Here is a 14100-nt window from a genome sequence, read left to right as displayed (position 1 = left end):
TGAATGAGTAACTATCAGATTGAGATAGATTTAATATCCTCTTTAAAGTGATCACAAAGTCTTAGCGATCTTGTCAAGAAAATGAGAAGAAGAAGATTTCTTTAACGAGCCTGAAACGATGAGACCAAGAAATTATTAACTGAAAGTGACATGCCATATCAAAAAGGAGGCCTGCTTGGTTATTACTCACTTGGAGTAGGCTTCGAATGCAGTACTAATCGAGAGTTGTCCGGGCTCAACCGTGTTCGTTAAAACGACGCTGTCTGAATGTCGTGTAGGCATTCCCAATTGTTTCGCGACGGCACTGAATCACATACACCTCACTCGGACAAGTATACAGTATGTGCTTCAAGACACCGTGTCGTTTAACAGCGTTCGGACAGCGGCGGACTGATGCGGGGCACATCGGACCTGATGTGCGGGCAATCAGCAAGTGTCAGTCGTATCCGTCCCCCGTCACACTTTCTGAAGCAATGTGAAGAGTCACAAACGGGTGGAAGCCGCAGTCGTTGCTGTTGACCATGACGACTCGCGCTGTGGTGGCAGCGCAAGTTTGCAGCGAGCGCCGCCCCGCCGCTGTCCTGGCAGCCTTCGTGAGACAGACTCTGCAATCCGAAGCGAGTCGGCTCGGTCGAGAAGAGGAGTGGCGGACGGGAAATGCCTGGCCGGTCGGCAAGCAGGTGCACTCGCAACGACAAAGCCGCCTGTCTTCCGATCCGTACATGTACAGCTATGCTTGACTACCGAAACGACGGGATCACGACGACGACCGAGTAAACGATGCCGAACGTCCGCAGCGAGCAGCGCTGAGGAGCCCGCCGCCAGCTTTCGCCAATCGACACTGTTCCAAAGGGATCCACGCCAATCGGCGGCTGCTCCACGCAACGCATGGCCTGTGTGTGCGCATCGGGACCTCTCCCTCTTCTCTGCGCGTTGTTCTTTTGCGCCTAGCGCAACTCAAGGCGCCCTTGTGCTGGTTAGCACGCGGCCGGCACGCCGGCGGCGACTATCAACAGTACAAGAGACGCGACCAGACTTACGGCTATCGACCAGATCGCTCAACTTGCTTCTGCATGGGCAATATGCCGCTCGATTCGAGTCGTACTTGATCTTTGTAAGTCTCTCAAGATTCAGAAATAGTCTAAACCATGGTTTTATGCTACAGAAAAGGGAGTCATCACTCGATCGTGTTGCTGACATCGGTTGAGAGATACGACGTTGGGCTGCAAGTATCCGTTCGTCTTGGTGGTCCCCGGTGCTGTGGCTGTGGCAACTTAATGCCGTCGCAGATTCGACTCGGACACGCCAGCCATTCTCGGCGCGGTTGACATCCCATCAGCTCATCCAATTCGATAGTAGCATACTCGTACGTAGGCGACGTTACTGCTTCGAGCCCCACGTTGCACCGACCAGCAAACTCATAGCACGCGTCCAACAGCAGCAACAACCACTTGCTGCTTTGCCTAAGTGATCTGCTCGCCCGGTTGCACTTGTCTTCGCACGTGGATCGGCCAGGTACAATAGCTGCGTGTCCTCGACCCCCAGCTCAAGAACTCAAACGCCTCGACCAACCAGACTCCGTAATGCTGATGGAGCACCGCCACACACAAGGACGACCGAGCTGGACGTCTTCAGTATACTCAACCACGCCGTCGACGACGGCCACGACCGGCACCTCATTAATCTACGACGTGCTGCGTCCGGCCACCTATTCGAGCGAGAATTCGCAATACCAGTCACAGCAGCAGCATTCGCAGTACTCTCAGGATCAGGATAACACCTACCGATATGCATACAATGAGCCCCCGCGCCCTGCATTCACGCCGTTGCCTCCACCGCCACGCGACGACCAGCTCGCCAGTCGGCTGCGGTATCCGCCGCCCAGTTTGCCGCGTCCGATGATCGGCGGATCCCTGTCGCCTCATTACAGGACGCTAGATAAGACTTCGCCAATGTCGGCCGTTGTCACGCCCGCCTTCGTGGTCGCCAAGCCTGGAGGCCTCGCCACACCCAAACGCGCCACGGACGAAGAGCGACGTGCGAAGCATCGGGAAGCCCAGCGGAGGTTCGTTAAGCGGAAGAAGGTGAGACCGTGAGGCGTTCGCGTGATTTTTATTGCTTCCGGTCTTACAAAGATTTCCATTTTGTGGCTTGTAGATCGAGATGCTTCAACTGAAGCAGTTGGCGGTGGAGCTCGAGAAGCGACACGATCTACTGCAAGTGGTGAGCGAACGCGAGGCTCTGGCCCGCGAGAACCAGATTTTGATGCAGCAACTAGAAGCACAGAAAGAGGAGGCTTGCGAGTCCCCGACGAGTACGAATCAGAAGGTAGGTCTCCACTCCTTGTTAGTGTTTCGGTGCGCATGAGGACTGATGGTTGCGTTTTCGGTGGTGTCAAAACAGGAGGTCCCAGTAAAGGAGGAAGGCCCGGAGAAAGAACACTCACGTCCAGAGATCAAGTGGAAGGCGCAGACATTCGAGTGGTGAGCTACTTCCGATTCAGAACGCCCCTCAAATAAAGTTACTGCTGTTGATACATGTAGCACACAAAGGCAAATGGTGAGTATCCAAGACCATCCTCCTCAGCCAGTACTCGAAAGCTTTCTACGCAGCAAATCCCGATTAATCTTCCCCCGTCTTACTCACCTCCGCCAGTACAACGCAGGTGTAGCTTATCGATCTAAGGATCCATGGTTTGGCGCGAAAACATTTCCTTGGCAATGATCATGCGCTGAATTTGAGACGTGCCCTCGTAGATCTGGTAAATCTTGGCGTCGCGGAACAGCTTCTCGACAGGGTACTCGGTGTTGAAACCAGCGCCGCCGAAGATCTGAATGGCATCCGTGGTCACCTGGTTGGCGTGGTCGCCAGCGAAGCGCTTGGCCATGGACGCGTACATTGTGTTCTTGCGGCCACAGTCGATCTCGTACGCGGCCTTGTACGTCAACTGACGGCCAGCTTCAATACCCGTAGCCATGTCGGCCAGCATGAACTGGATGGCCTGGTGCATAGCAATAGGTGCGCCCATTGTCTTGCGCTCTAGTGCGTACTTACGGGCCTCATCGAAGGCACGACGCGCCAGTCCGACAGCACCGATGGCCACGGGCGGACGGGTGATGTCGAAGGCTTGCATGGCGATCTTGAAGCCGTAGCCGACGTCGCCCAGCACGTTCTCCTCCGGCACCGCGACATCTTCGAAGGTGATGCCGCGAGTGTCAGAGCAGCGCTGGCCGATGTTGATTTCTTTGCGGCCAACGCTAATACCGGGCGTATCGGCGTCCACGATGAAGCCCGTGAAGGCCGAGCCGGCGTTGGCGTTCGGGTCCGTTTTGGCCAGCACGAAGTACCACTTGGCCACACCGCCGTTGGTGATCCACATCTTGGAGCCGTTGATAACCCACTTGTCTCCCTTCTTGACGGCCGTCGTCTTGGCACCGGCCACGTCCGAGCCGGCGCCAGGTTCGGTGACACAGTAGGCGGCCTGCACGGGCTCCTCCACGAGACGGCCCAGGTACTTTCGGTTTTGTTCGTCTGAGCCGGCCACCAGCAGCGGAGCTGTGGCCAGGCCGTTAGCCTCCATGGCTGTGGCCATACCTGTGCAGCCGTAGGCCAGCTCCTCGCCGATAATGCAGCCGTCCAACGAGCCAAGACCCAGGCCGCCGAACTTCTCAGGCACGTGTGTGTTGACGAGGCCCAGTTCCCAGGCCTTCTCGAAGATCTCCTGCGGGTACTCCATGGTCTGGTCATAGTGTCTCTCCTTTGGGATCATTTCTTCGCGTGCGAACTTGCGGGCCAACTCCTGGAACTCGCGCTGGTCGTCCGATAGCTTGAGCGAGAAGGCCGAGAACTTGGAGTCGTCAATGTGCTGGCCCAGCGCAAAGCTGCGCGTGCCCGTCGGGCGCAGTAGGCGCGAGGCTTGACGGAGTGACTTGGCTGGCAACATCGTTGGCAAAGGACGTTAGATTCTCAAATGGGCCGAGTTCATCAAGATCTTATTGCTGACGTCAATGTCCAAGTGGAGAACCGACGTGAACTGTAAGACTTTATGCAGTGAGTGTTTTTTTTTTGATTGAGGGAAGCAATCAATTAATTAAGAAACCTGTGATTAATGATAATGTGAGAACTAATATCACTAAAGAAGCTCACCAACTTCAACTAAACTATTTCTTTATAATAAGTTACAAATTCAAAGTTCCTTGTTCAGCATGTCAACGCTTGTGACATCATCACTGCTGCGAATGCCAACTGCGCTAAGAACCACTGCTGCAACCATGTTCTTGCTGCGTCGCTGCATCCGCATCGAGCTGCTTGCTCTCGTAGAACGCCAAAATTGTCGTTCCAGTAGCCGTTGAGTGTGCGCGCGGGATCGAAGTACTGATCTTGTGGCGCGTAAACACCGTCGCACTGCTTGTACATTGCGTCGATGAGCGGCTGGCACTTGGGCGGGCACTCAAAGTTGGTCGGATCACATGCTAAGCAAGACCCGTACGTGGATCCGTTGCCTTCTGCAGCGAGTTGCTCGGCTGCAAACCCACATGGGGCCCACGACTCGCCCTCGGGCGACGGATTAACGTACGAAGAAGCATCGGCCTTCTTCACAGCGTTCAGCAGTAGAATGGCAAATAGAATCCACCCCAAGCAATGAAGCGGTCCGTGGACAGCAATGGCTAGCGCAGTTTGCTTCATTTCGTCCTGATGCTTGTCACCAAAGTTGAAATGCCAAAGCTCAACTTGGAAATCACTTGGCAAAGTTGGTAAAGTATTTTTATCACGTGACACAATGCATTTTTGGCAACAGGGACGATTCTCACTCGTGTTAAGAATCTAATTGACACCACGCACTGTCGTTTCGCAGTGCAAATCTTTGTCATTTGCCTTTTGTTGTCCATGCATCTCTAGTAGCTGCGGCCCCAGAGCACCCAGCACTTGGCCGGCTTGCCACTAATGAAGCACTTGGTGTCAGCAGTCACTGGGCTCTCGTCGTTCTTCTTGTACGGGATGCACAGCGTCTTCGCCGCAGCACTGGTGGCCGTGTTCTCGGCCTCGTCCTCCAGACCCATGAGAGCCAGCGATTCCTCGCGAGACTTGGTCTTGACAATCTCCTCCCACTCGATCTCGTCGCAGAACGGAGTCAGCGCCATGCAGCCGTCCTGGAGCGACGGCACAAAGTCCTTCCAGTCCGTCACTTCGCGGATGTGGCTATCACGCTGGGCCGTGGCCCGCTCCAGCATTTCCTGCTGGATCTGCTCCAACAGCGCCGGGATGCGGGTGGCCAGCTCGGCCTCCGGGATGTCCTCCTTGGCCCCGTTGTCACGACGCACCACACGCACCTGCTTCTTGGCAATATCCTTGGGGCCAACCTCGAAACGCAGCGGAACACCCTTGAGTTCCCAGTGGTTGTACTTCCAGCCGGGCGTGTACACACGACGCTTGTCGGCTTCGATACGAACGCCAGCGGCGCTCAACTTGGCCACGATCTCGTCGGCCTTGGCGAAAATCTCCTCCACTTCGTCCTGGTTCTTAAACGGAATGGGCACGACAATGACCTGCGTGGGGGCCACTCGGGGAGGCAGCACCAGGCCCTTGTCGTCACCGTGGACCATGATCATGACACCCAGCGAGCGCGTGGTGAAACCCCACGAGTTCTGCCACGGGATGAGCTTCTTGCCGTCCTCGTACTCGGCCGTAATGCCGAACATCTTGCCAAAGTTCTGGCCGAGCATGTGCGACGTGGCGGCCTGGATCCCACGGCCCGTGGCGGGGATGAAGCCCTCGATCGTCGTGGTGTAGTCGGCGCCAGCGAATTTCTCCTTCTCCGTCTTCACACCCTTAATCATGGGCACGGCCAGCAGCTCCTCGTAGCAGGCCGCGTAGAAATCCAGCACGGCGCGCACTTCTTCGTCGGCTTCTGCCTTGGTAGCGTGGGCTGTGTGGCCCTCTTGCCACAGGAACTCGCGCGTGCGGAGGAACGGCGTGGGGTTCTTGAACTCCCAACGCACCACGTTGTTCCACTGGTTGAGCTTCATCGGAAGATCGCGGTGGCTACGGATCCAGTTCTTAAAGGCCGGGTACATGATGGTCTCACTGGTAGGGCGGATGGCAATAGGGTCCTTCAAATCCGAGTTGCCGGACTTGGTCACCCAGGCCACTTCGGGGGCGAATCCCTCCAGATGATCCTTCTCCTTCTCGAGCTTCTCCTTAGTGACAAACATTGGGAAATAGCAGTTCTTGACGCCGATAGCCTTGAGATTGCGGTCCAAAAACTGCTGCACACGCTCCCAGATCTCGTACGAGTACGGGCGGAGGATGTAGCACCCAGAAACGTCGTAGTAGTCGATCATACCGGACTTGGTGATGGCGTCCGTGTACCAGTCGGCGAAGTTTTCCTTCTTGGTGACAGACATGCCCTCGTTGGCCTTCTGTTCTACCGGTTTCTTCTTCTCCTCCTTCTTGGCCTTAGGGGCCTTCGTCTTCTCAGTCGCGGCCGACGGTTCTTCCGTCTGGGCCGCAAAGTCCACGACGATGGGCTCGTGGTTGTAGTGCTTGACGAACTTTAGCAGATCGTCCGACTTGATGCTGTACGTCTGGTCGTTGCGCAGCGGGTGGCAGTTGACCTGCGTGGTGTCCAGTAGCGCCTTGTCCAGCACAAAACGCACCTCGTTCTTGGCGTCGTGCATGACGCAGAGGGGCGAGACGGAGCCCTTGGTCACTTTAAGCGTATTGGCCAGCACGTCTTCTGTGGCAAAGCGCAAGTTCCACTTCTTGCCGCCGATACCGGCCGCATGCAGACGCGCACCGAGCTTCTTAGTGTCCACGACGGTGGTGGGGGCGGCCGTCACGAGGAACAGACCTTCCTTCTTGTCCTTAAACACGAGGTTCTTCGTCGAAAGGCCGGGCAAGTGGCTCAATTCGGCGATCACGTCTTCGGTGGTGGGAAGTTCGCGGTGCTCGTGCTTCTCGTACGCGATGGAGAGCGACGTCAGCGCCGCGGCGACCTCTACATCGGCCACGGACTTGTCCAGCGTCGCCATGGTGCAAAGGGGGAGGTGGGTACAGATGGAGAGCTTTCTCGGAATGCTTGGATGCGCCAGTCGTCTCCTGACCGGGTTTGAACAGGCTTGTTAAGAGATATTACTCGAGTAACGTATGAATGATGAAAACTGGGACGGTCTAAGCGGGACAACGCCGTGATAAACGGCGATGTGGGCCACATAGTGGCGGCTTTAACTTGAAAAAGTCAACTTTACCCTACCAGCATGACAGAACACCGTCGTAACTAACGACTCGTAAAGTCTATCGGTATCGATGGACTAGCAGCGTGGCCATCTCGGCCACTGCAGCCGCGGCGACATCGGTCACCGGTAAAGACGCTCGTCAACCGCATGAAAGCTTTTTTTCGACTGTGTCCATTCCTTGTTGCGTGCCATGCATTGTCCGCGGGGAAACCTTCGGTTGGTGGTGAGGCCGTCGCAAATCTGGCTCATGGGGCAGTTTACTGCGCCAGACATTCCTCACCGTTTGCGGACAATGAACTGCAATCCACCGCAGAGCATCAATCGCAGTGCAGTGTGATGCATCGTCTTTTTCTCGCTCGAATTGATCTCGCTGCAAATTGCAGCCTGCAATGCAAGTTGGTCACCCCGAAAGCCGCTGCGCTCAAGTCGGAGGGTTGGCGTCCGCAGCTTGGGAGCTGTCACAACCTCATGGCAGGCATGAAAGTGAACATCCCAGCGGGTACCAGCTGGCCGTTCATGCGGAAAAGGCTAAACGATGGGGACTTATCGATCGAGGCGGAGGGATAGTCAGTCCGGTGCCACGTACGTATCGCACAAGCAGATTTCCCCCTTTGACGCGCGAAGATGACGAAGTTCCTGCTCGTAGCGACCGCGGTGGTGGCGGCCCTGGCCTGTAGTCTGTCGGCCGTCGAGGCGCTGGACCGCGACAAGATGCTGGACGTGGTAGGCACGGTGCACGGCAACCGCCACATTGTGGTCGAGTACGACGACCTGGAGGAGGATCGCGAGGAACGCAAGTGCTACGGCCACTTTACACGGGACATCGACCCGGTGTGCGGCTCGAACGGCAAGAAATACACCAACCTCAGCATGTTTAACTACCGCAAGTGCATGATGAAGATCCAGGAGGACACGGAGATCCAGCTCGTGGACATGGACTTCTGCAAGGACGCCGAGATGGAGGACATGGAGCACATCGACGAGGACGATGCGTCCTAAACGCGCAAGGCATTTGGAAGGGAGGAGGGACTTGTCTAACGTACCGCATAAGGCTACCGACGGTGTTTAGCAGAGACCTTGGCTGTCCACCAAGAGTTTCATGTGACGAGTCCGCTGAGGCGCTTAGGGACGTAGTGGGTCGCCTGCGCATTAGGTGGCGGCCACGCGTCCGTGTATGATAATTCAGCAACATGAAATATGTCTATTCGATGTGGTCTTGGTCTTGGCTTCACTTTGGGAGGTGAACGGATCATTAGGGCTATCGCGAAGCAGATCCCATGAGCCACAGTATGTAACAACGCGACACCGCGCCATCCGCTGAAAATTGGCCAGTTGGATAATTGAATAGAGCAGCGGTGGCGGTGAAGGGCGTGGGCTTCCAGAACTGTTATCTCGACGCGCGGCACAGGAGGAATCGGATCAAGATGCAGACGAGTGTGGTCATGACGGCGGTGGTGACGTTGGCAGCGGTTTGTTTGGCGGGAGTGAGCGCGACGCCAGCACAGAATATGCTACGGGTGGTGAGCGAGGTGCACGCGCATCCGGATGTCTTTGTGAATGGTGAGGAGAAGCGAGCGAAGCGGCATGGACACTGCCACGATACGGGCGCCGAGAACGAGGACCCCGTGTGCGCATCCAACGGCAGGCAGTATTTGAACGACGAGGTGTTCGAGTTCCACAAGTGCCTCATTCAGGCAGAGTACGGCGAGATTATCGAGATCGTGGACATGGATATCTGCAGAAACGCCAAGAAGGAGGACGACGAACACCCGGACGTCCCCGATATCGACTACATGTAAGAGGTATTCGTCGACAAAGTATTTGGTGGACTAAGGACTCGGCCACGCGACGTTTACAGCCGTGAGCCGGGCTGTTTCGACGATGGAGCGTCGAGGAGGACCGAGAAGTTATTGAGTACGTTCGCTGTGGCGAGTACGTATAGACAGCGTTGGGTTAGCATTTGGTGCGGAGAGCTTCGCGTTCGATGGATAGCGTGGAGATCCGACCGAACTGGTCAAGTGCGCGTCCCTGTAGGATAATGCAACTACTTAAAAACATGAATGAAACAAGCTTGAAAATGGCTGCGTTTCAACCTACACACGCTGGCACAGACCTTCTCTTCCATTCAGAATGCGTTTTGCGCAACTGGTTACTAGTCGGACCGACTGCCGGTGTCACGGTGAGCAGATCTCGATGAGGTTCACGACACCATCACAAAGATTGCAGCACATGTTTGCGTACAACACTCAGCTCAGTGAGCAGTGCTCACTGTAGAAATCCTCCGAGTTCGATCACAGCTCCAGCATGAAAGCGTTTCTAGCCGTAGCTGCTCTGCTGTTAGCGTGTGCACCCGTGGAAGCTCTTGACCGTGAGCATAGACTGCGTGTAGTGAGTTCTGTTCACGCGAACGAACGCGTGCTGGTGAGCGACCAGGAGGAGCGGGAAAGGAGCCACGGCAACTGTGTGGATGACGGTACGCGCAACCAGGATCCCGTATGTGCGTCGAACGGCAAGAAATACCTCAACATGAACCGCTTTGAGTACAACAAATGCCTCATCAAGGCGGAGGACGGTGAAGACATCACGATCGTGGACCTGGAATTCTGCAGGGAGGCCATGCTCGAGGACATCAAGAGCGAGGGCTTATGAGCAGGAAGCGACGACTAACGCCGACGCAGTAAGTAGCTTACGTCTAGACACTCAGTACCGTATTCAAATAATTATCTTTTTTCTCTTTAACACGGTGGCAAGTGGTTGCGCTGCAGTACTATCAATCGACGGTCTTCTCCGCCGATGGCGTTCCAGAGTTTCCGTGGCGTCTTGTCCTTAGGTGGCACGGGTGCCTGGTGTTTGCAGTAAAACAATGGCGATTCTGCAGAGCCCAAACCAAGACCCAACGTTGGTAGACTTTCTGCTGGGTAGTGACACTCTTCACTCGAAGTGATCGAGCTGTCGTTGTTCTCATTAGAAGGGCGGCATTTTGTGAGGGACGATCGTGGACTCGGTCCTAGTGTCTGGAGTACCAGCGGTGACGACGGATTCTGGCATCTCTTTCGTCGGTACGACAGTCCTCGTTGAGGAGCCCGCATGAGCTTCTGATACGGAGATAATGGTCTGGATAGAAGACATGTTAGCTCTGTCAAGATACTACGCAGTACCAGTTGTTTGGAAGCAGGGAAACTCACAGAATTTTATCACGCCAGTCCTCCTCCTGTTGGTCCGTGGCGGAGTCATTCGACTTTATCCTATTTGTTAAAGCGGGAACCAGTGGGGTGGCCTGCAACAATAACATTAGAATTCCAGAAAATGGTTTGACGACTTTAGAAGGGTGGGTGCTGGGCTGTACCTGACTGTTATTGTTGAAGATACCTAGACCGCTGGAAGGCATCCTTGAAAACTTGAGACTACGCAGCACAGGCGGTCGCAGATTCGCAGCTTCAACGGGTCGCCGGATGACGTGTGCAAAAAGTTGTTTCGCCGATGTCTCGGGGTCTGGCGGTCTAATAGGCAAGATAATCTTCTGCGGTGGTGGTAAAACTGTATTTGCAGGCACGGGAACCTCAATCGTTGCAATTTCCTGATTCGAAAGTACCGGTTCGAGCGCTGGGGCGTTTGAAACATTTTCCAGTTGATTGGTCACTTCAATTTTTGTATCGTGAGCCGTATCCTGAATCCGCCGTCGTGGAGATGGTTTTGGTATTTTATCGGGTAATATATCGCGTTTCGAGATGAAAAAAGTTCCTTTTGTAAGTCCAGCCAATAAATCACCGTCAGCATTGAGGAAACATAAACTACCAATTGCCGTGGCCAACGTCACTTGACGAAGCAGAACTCGCTGTTGGTCCCAAACTTTGACAATAGCGTCGACACTTACAGTCAATATCATATTCTTTTCATCTAGAAAGTCCCCGGCGCTCACAGTAGTATTGTGGTGGTCATCTGCGCCCATGAACGCTTCAACGCTTGCAGCTTGGTAGCCTATCGCGTGCAAAACAACGCGACCATCGTCGTAGCCGCTTAAAATGAGCTCAGAGAGTGGCGATAACGCGAATACCGTCGGCGGTTGCCCGAGTTCAAGCACGTTACGCAGCGCAAACTCCGGTTGAAGACTCCACAGATGCACTCGACCAGCATCATCCAAAGTTACTAGCAGAGGAGAAGAAGCACTAGCGCTAATATCCACAATAGGAGCGTCGTGTGCGTCAAGCGTTAGCGCGGCCTCGCGTCCTCCACGCAGACCTGTATGCCAGAAAAGTAGCTGCCCAAAGTCGCTGCCGCACGCTATCCATTCCCACTCGGAGTGAATTAGAGCGTTACGACGTAGAAGCGGTGGTACGGATGGCACTGGAGCCCCGGCAGAGCCAAAGTTGGACTGCCGGCGATGTCGCGCTGATCTCCCGGTTCTTGCTTGTGGACGGTCCGATGGTACAGCACTAAAAACTGGTGGAAATGGGCATACACAAATGCAACGCAGAGCTGTATCGGTACTGTTGCTTCGATTACCAGTAAAGTTGGAGCTTTCGAGAGTTTCGGAGTTGTTTCCTTTCAGGGAGCTTCGTGCGCTGATTCCACCAGGTTCACTAGCGACCGTGGGCGAGTTGAGATCAATGACGCGTTCTATGCTACTTGTTGTGGCTTCTGCGTCTTCCTGCAGTTCGATTCCATCATTGTTGCCATCATCTGCGGAATTTCCAGTGTGTCGACGGGGAGATGCATTCACAATGAGCAACTTCTGGCTGCTTAGAAGTAGAAACAAGTGCTGCGATACAGGATGAAGAGCGAATGCTACAAGGTCGAGGGCTTGTTCGTCTGGGATCCACGTGAAGCTAGGCGCTTCGTTCTGCATGCGCCCAGTAAACACGCGGATCGTTTTATCCATACAGACAAGCAGAACCAATTGTTTAGTTTTTGCTGAGTTGTGTTCATCATCATCTGAGTCGAAGCTTTCGTTCTCATTCTTGTCACTGACTCCATTTTGAAGACGTCCTTTACTCAGACCTTTCACAGGGAACACTACGCGCTGCAGTATGCAGACGGGCACTTGGCACGGCTGGTGTTCTTTCAGAATAGACAAGATGTTGTAGATCTTGACGGTGTTGCGAAGCTGGCAACAGAACCGACCGGGCAGCTCCGATGCGCGAGAACTCGCAGGAGCTAGCAATCGCAACGCATGTACACTGTGGCCAACGTTGAGACGGTGTGCTTGACGGCGTGCCTCGAGGTCCCACAGTCTCACAGAACCGTCAAGAGAGCTCGATATCACGAGACGAGACGCTGCGTGCTCCGTCAGACTTGTGACTGTCTGGGTATGATCCTTGAAAACGTGGACGATCGAATTGGGGTGAAGCGAGACCACAATGATAGCGCCACTGCTGGTGCCGCAAACGAGATACTTGGCGCGTTCTTGGACAACGAAGGCTGTCAAGGTGCCGTGTTCTGCTGGAAACAGGTCGTCCCAGCGTTCGAGATGAGCCCCGTCGACCGTATTGAAGACGTCGATACAGTGTCTAGTCTGTGCATACAACCGTGTGCTCTCAGGACCAAGTTGAAGGCGTTCCACCCATTCTGCACGACCCAATGAGTCTTTAGGTGACTTGGTCTGCGGTCTATTACGACCTGAATTGGTAACGACAGTGCCGTGGAAGAACTTTGGCAGATGGGTAAATTCGTAGTGAGCATTGAGAGCTCCTTCCGGCATACCCGACGGTCGTGGCTTGATCTGCCACGCTGTACAGCCGTCCACGCCCCCACAGAGCAGTCGATTATGTTGGCCATCGAAGGCCATACTGAGAACGGTGCCCCGACCTGTGAAGAGAGCTGCGAGTTCGTTGAGGTTTGGATCGTACAACCGCAGAGCTCCATCAAGTGCCGAAGCCACAAAGAGTTGGCGAGCGTCGATGTATGCGATGGCCTGGATGAATCGAGATGTACGGGCCGGGAGACTCACGACGCGTAGTTGGCCGCCAGTGTGAGCGCGCCAAAGCCTCAAACATGTTTCGTCTACCGACACGAAGGTGTCCTGATGCCGGTTGTAGCACACCGCCCCAAGCGCGGAGTTGTGACCGGTGAATTCGAACTCGTCGTGGATCACCGCACTCTGGAACATGTCTGATGGATGGAGCTGAAGAAGGTTCCAGCAGAAGATAACATTGGAAAACTGCCAACATATTTTTAGGAGACCGGATGAAGGTATGTCGTCATTTTTTTACTTCCCTACAGCTAGCACTGTATCGATAGTATCAAGATCGATCGATGAGGTTACCAAAAACACCTACAGGGAGGGGGGGGGGGGTTGGAGGCCACCGCGCTGATATGGCCGGAATGTTCAGCTTCAGAGCACGCCACCAAAAGATTTCCAAAGTACCATCCGGGTGCAAAACGTTCACGCATGGTGATCGACAAAGATTGCCCATTAGTCGAGTTACACGGTTAGTCAGTGTTTCTATGGCCGATCGTTGAGCAGGTACGTGCCATGCTTTCCGCGTATAGATCAGTGGTTTGACAAAGCTCATTGCTTCTACATGACAGGAAGTTGCTGCTGCAGCTGGCCGCGCGGATGAATGGGTACAACCACGATTCATGTGCTGCTTAAGCAAGATTCGTGCGGGAGCTATCCGTTCGAGTGACTGAAAATGGACAAAACGTGTCTTTCGTGGAGATTTAAGGTGGTGCTGCCTAGGTGGCAAGATTTCAAGGGGGGCGACTTGTATCATTTCGAAATCTGTAACCTTCCACATACATCACCAACCAGACTTACAATTCACAATGGTCAAGATCTTCATCGTCGCTGTAACGTTTGCCGCCTTCACTGTGACCACCGTTTCGGCTGCTTCTGTCCCTGACGGAACATGGCCCACTAGCCAAG

The 14100-nt window shown here is 54.5% G+C and overlaps 10 protein-coding genes across 14 annotated transcripts; 4 read left to right on the top strand and 6 right to left on the bottom strand.

Annotated features, from left to right (window-relative positions):
• Positions 1–436: 436 nt before the first annotated feature.
• Positions 437–1150, bottom strand: PPTG_24404 (hypothetical protein; the record flags this gene model as incomplete). Its single annotated transcript, XM_008916938.1, has 3 exons — positions 437–581; positions 745–947; positions 1148–1150. The coding sequence occupies 3 exons, from the start codon at positions 1148–1150 to the stop codon at positions 437–439; spliced, it is 351 nt and encodes a 116-aa protein (XP_008915186.1).
• Positions 502–4149, top strand: PPTG_18812 (hypothetical protein). Of its 3 annotated transcripts, none has more exons than XM_008916911.1 (4): positions 502–2084; positions 2158–2328; positions 2404–2559; positions 2656–4146. In XM_008916911.1, exons 1-3 carry the CDS (start codon positions 1584–1586, stop codon positions 2485–2487), a joined length of 756 nt encoding a protein of 251 aa, XP_008915159.1. In that variant the 5' UTR covers positions 502–1583; the 3' UTR covers positions 2488–2559; positions 2656–4146. The 3 variants fall into 3 exon arrangements, with proteins under 3 accessions (XP_008915159.1, XP_008915158.1, XP_008915157.1); XM_008916910.1 differs by having other exon boundaries at positions 2404–4035; positions 4122–4144; XM_008916909.1 differs by having other exon boundaries at positions 2404–4149.
• Positions 2052–4029, bottom strand: PPTG_18811 (hypothetical protein). Of its 3 annotated transcripts, XM_008916908.1 has the most exons (3): positions 4004–4029; positions 2647–3933; positions 2130–2527 (listed from the first exon to the last, which is right to left on the bottom strand). In XM_008916908.1, the coding sequence occupies exon 2, from the start codon at positions 3767–3769 to the stop codon at positions 2681–2683; it is 1089 nt and encodes a 362-aa protein (XP_008915156.1). In that variant the 5' UTR covers positions 3770–3933; positions 4004–4029; the 3' UTR covers positions 2130–2527; positions 2647–2680. The 3 variants fall into 3 exon arrangements, with proteins under 3 accessions (XP_008915155.1, XP_008915156.1, XP_008915154.1); XM_008916907.1 differs by having other exon boundaries at positions 2052–3933; XM_008916906.1 differs by having other exon boundaries at positions 2647–4029.
• Positions 4150–4200: 51 nt separating the features above from the next.
• PPTG_18810 (hypothetical protein) lies at positions 4201–4686 on the bottom strand (the record flags this gene model as incomplete). Its single annotated transcript, XM_008916905.1, has 1 exon — positions 4201–4686. One exon carries the CDS (start codon positions 4684–4686, stop codon positions 4201–4203), a length of 486 nt encoding a protein of 161 aa, XP_008915153.1.
• Positions 4687–4895: 209 nt separating this feature from the next.
• On the bottom strand, positions 4896–7031 carry PPTG_18809 (proline-tRNA ligase; the record flags this gene model as incomplete). The annotated part of the gene is made up of 1 exon (XM_008916904.1): positions 4896–7031. One exon carries the CDS (start codon positions 7029–7031, stop codon positions 4896–4898), a length of 2136 nt encoding a protein of 711 aa, XP_008915152.1.
• A 734-nt stretch (positions 7032–7765) lies between these two features.
• On the top strand, positions 7766–8519 carry PPTG_18808 (hypothetical protein). Its single transcript, XM_008916903.1, has one exon. It carries the CDS (start codon positions 7860–7862, stop codon positions 8232–8234), a length of 375 nt encoding a protein of 124 aa, XP_008915151.1. The 5' UTR covers positions 7766–7859; the 3' UTR covers positions 8235–8519.
• Positions 8520–8561: 42 nt separating this feature from the next.
• Positions 8562–9335, top strand: PPTG_18807 (hypothetical protein). The gene has a single exon (XM_008916902.1). It carries the CDS (start codon positions 8660–8662, stop codon positions 9032–9034), a length of 375 nt encoding a protein of 124 aa, XP_008915150.1. The 5' UTR covers positions 8562–8659; the 3' UTR covers positions 9035–9335.
• A 126-nt stretch (positions 9336–9461) lies between these two features.
• PPTG_18806 (hypothetical protein) lies at positions 9462–10020 on the top strand. Its single transcript, XM_008916901.1, has one exon. It carries the CDS (start codon positions 9540–9542, stop codon positions 9882–9884), a length of 345 nt encoding a protein of 114 aa, XP_008915149.1. The 5' UTR covers positions 9462–9539; the 3' UTR covers positions 9885–10020.
• Positions 9928–10324, bottom strand: PPTG_24403 (hypothetical protein; the record flags this gene model as incomplete). The annotated part of the gene is made up of 1 exon (XM_008916937.1): positions 9928–10324. The coding sequence occupies one exon, from the start codon at positions 10322–10324 to the stop codon at positions 9971–9973; it is 354 nt and encodes a 117-aa protein (XP_008915185.1). The 3' UTR covers positions 9928–9970.
• A 92-nt stretch (positions 10325–10416) lies between these two features.
• Positions 10417–13341, bottom strand: PPTG_24402 (hypothetical protein; the record flags this gene model as incomplete). Its single annotated transcript, XM_008916936.1, has 2 exons — positions 10417–10512; positions 10582–13341. The coding sequence occupies 2 exons, from the start codon at positions 13339–13341 to the stop codon at positions 10417–10419; spliced, it is 2856 nt and encodes a 951-aa protein (XP_008915184.1).
• Between the last annotated feature and the right edge of the window lie 759 nt (positions 13342–14100).

The sequence above is a fragment of the Phytophthora parasitica genome, assembly GCF_000247585.1.
Source record: "Phytophthora parasitica INRA-310 unplaced genomic scaffold supercont2.91, whole genome shotgun sequence".
Lineage (NCBI taxonomy): Eukaryota > Oomycota > Peronosporomycetes > Peronosporales > Peronosporaceae > Phytophthora > Phytophthora nicotianae.
The sequence above is the reverse complement of the archived record's forward strand: the minus strand, read 5'-3'. Positions and strand labels throughout refer to the sequence as shown.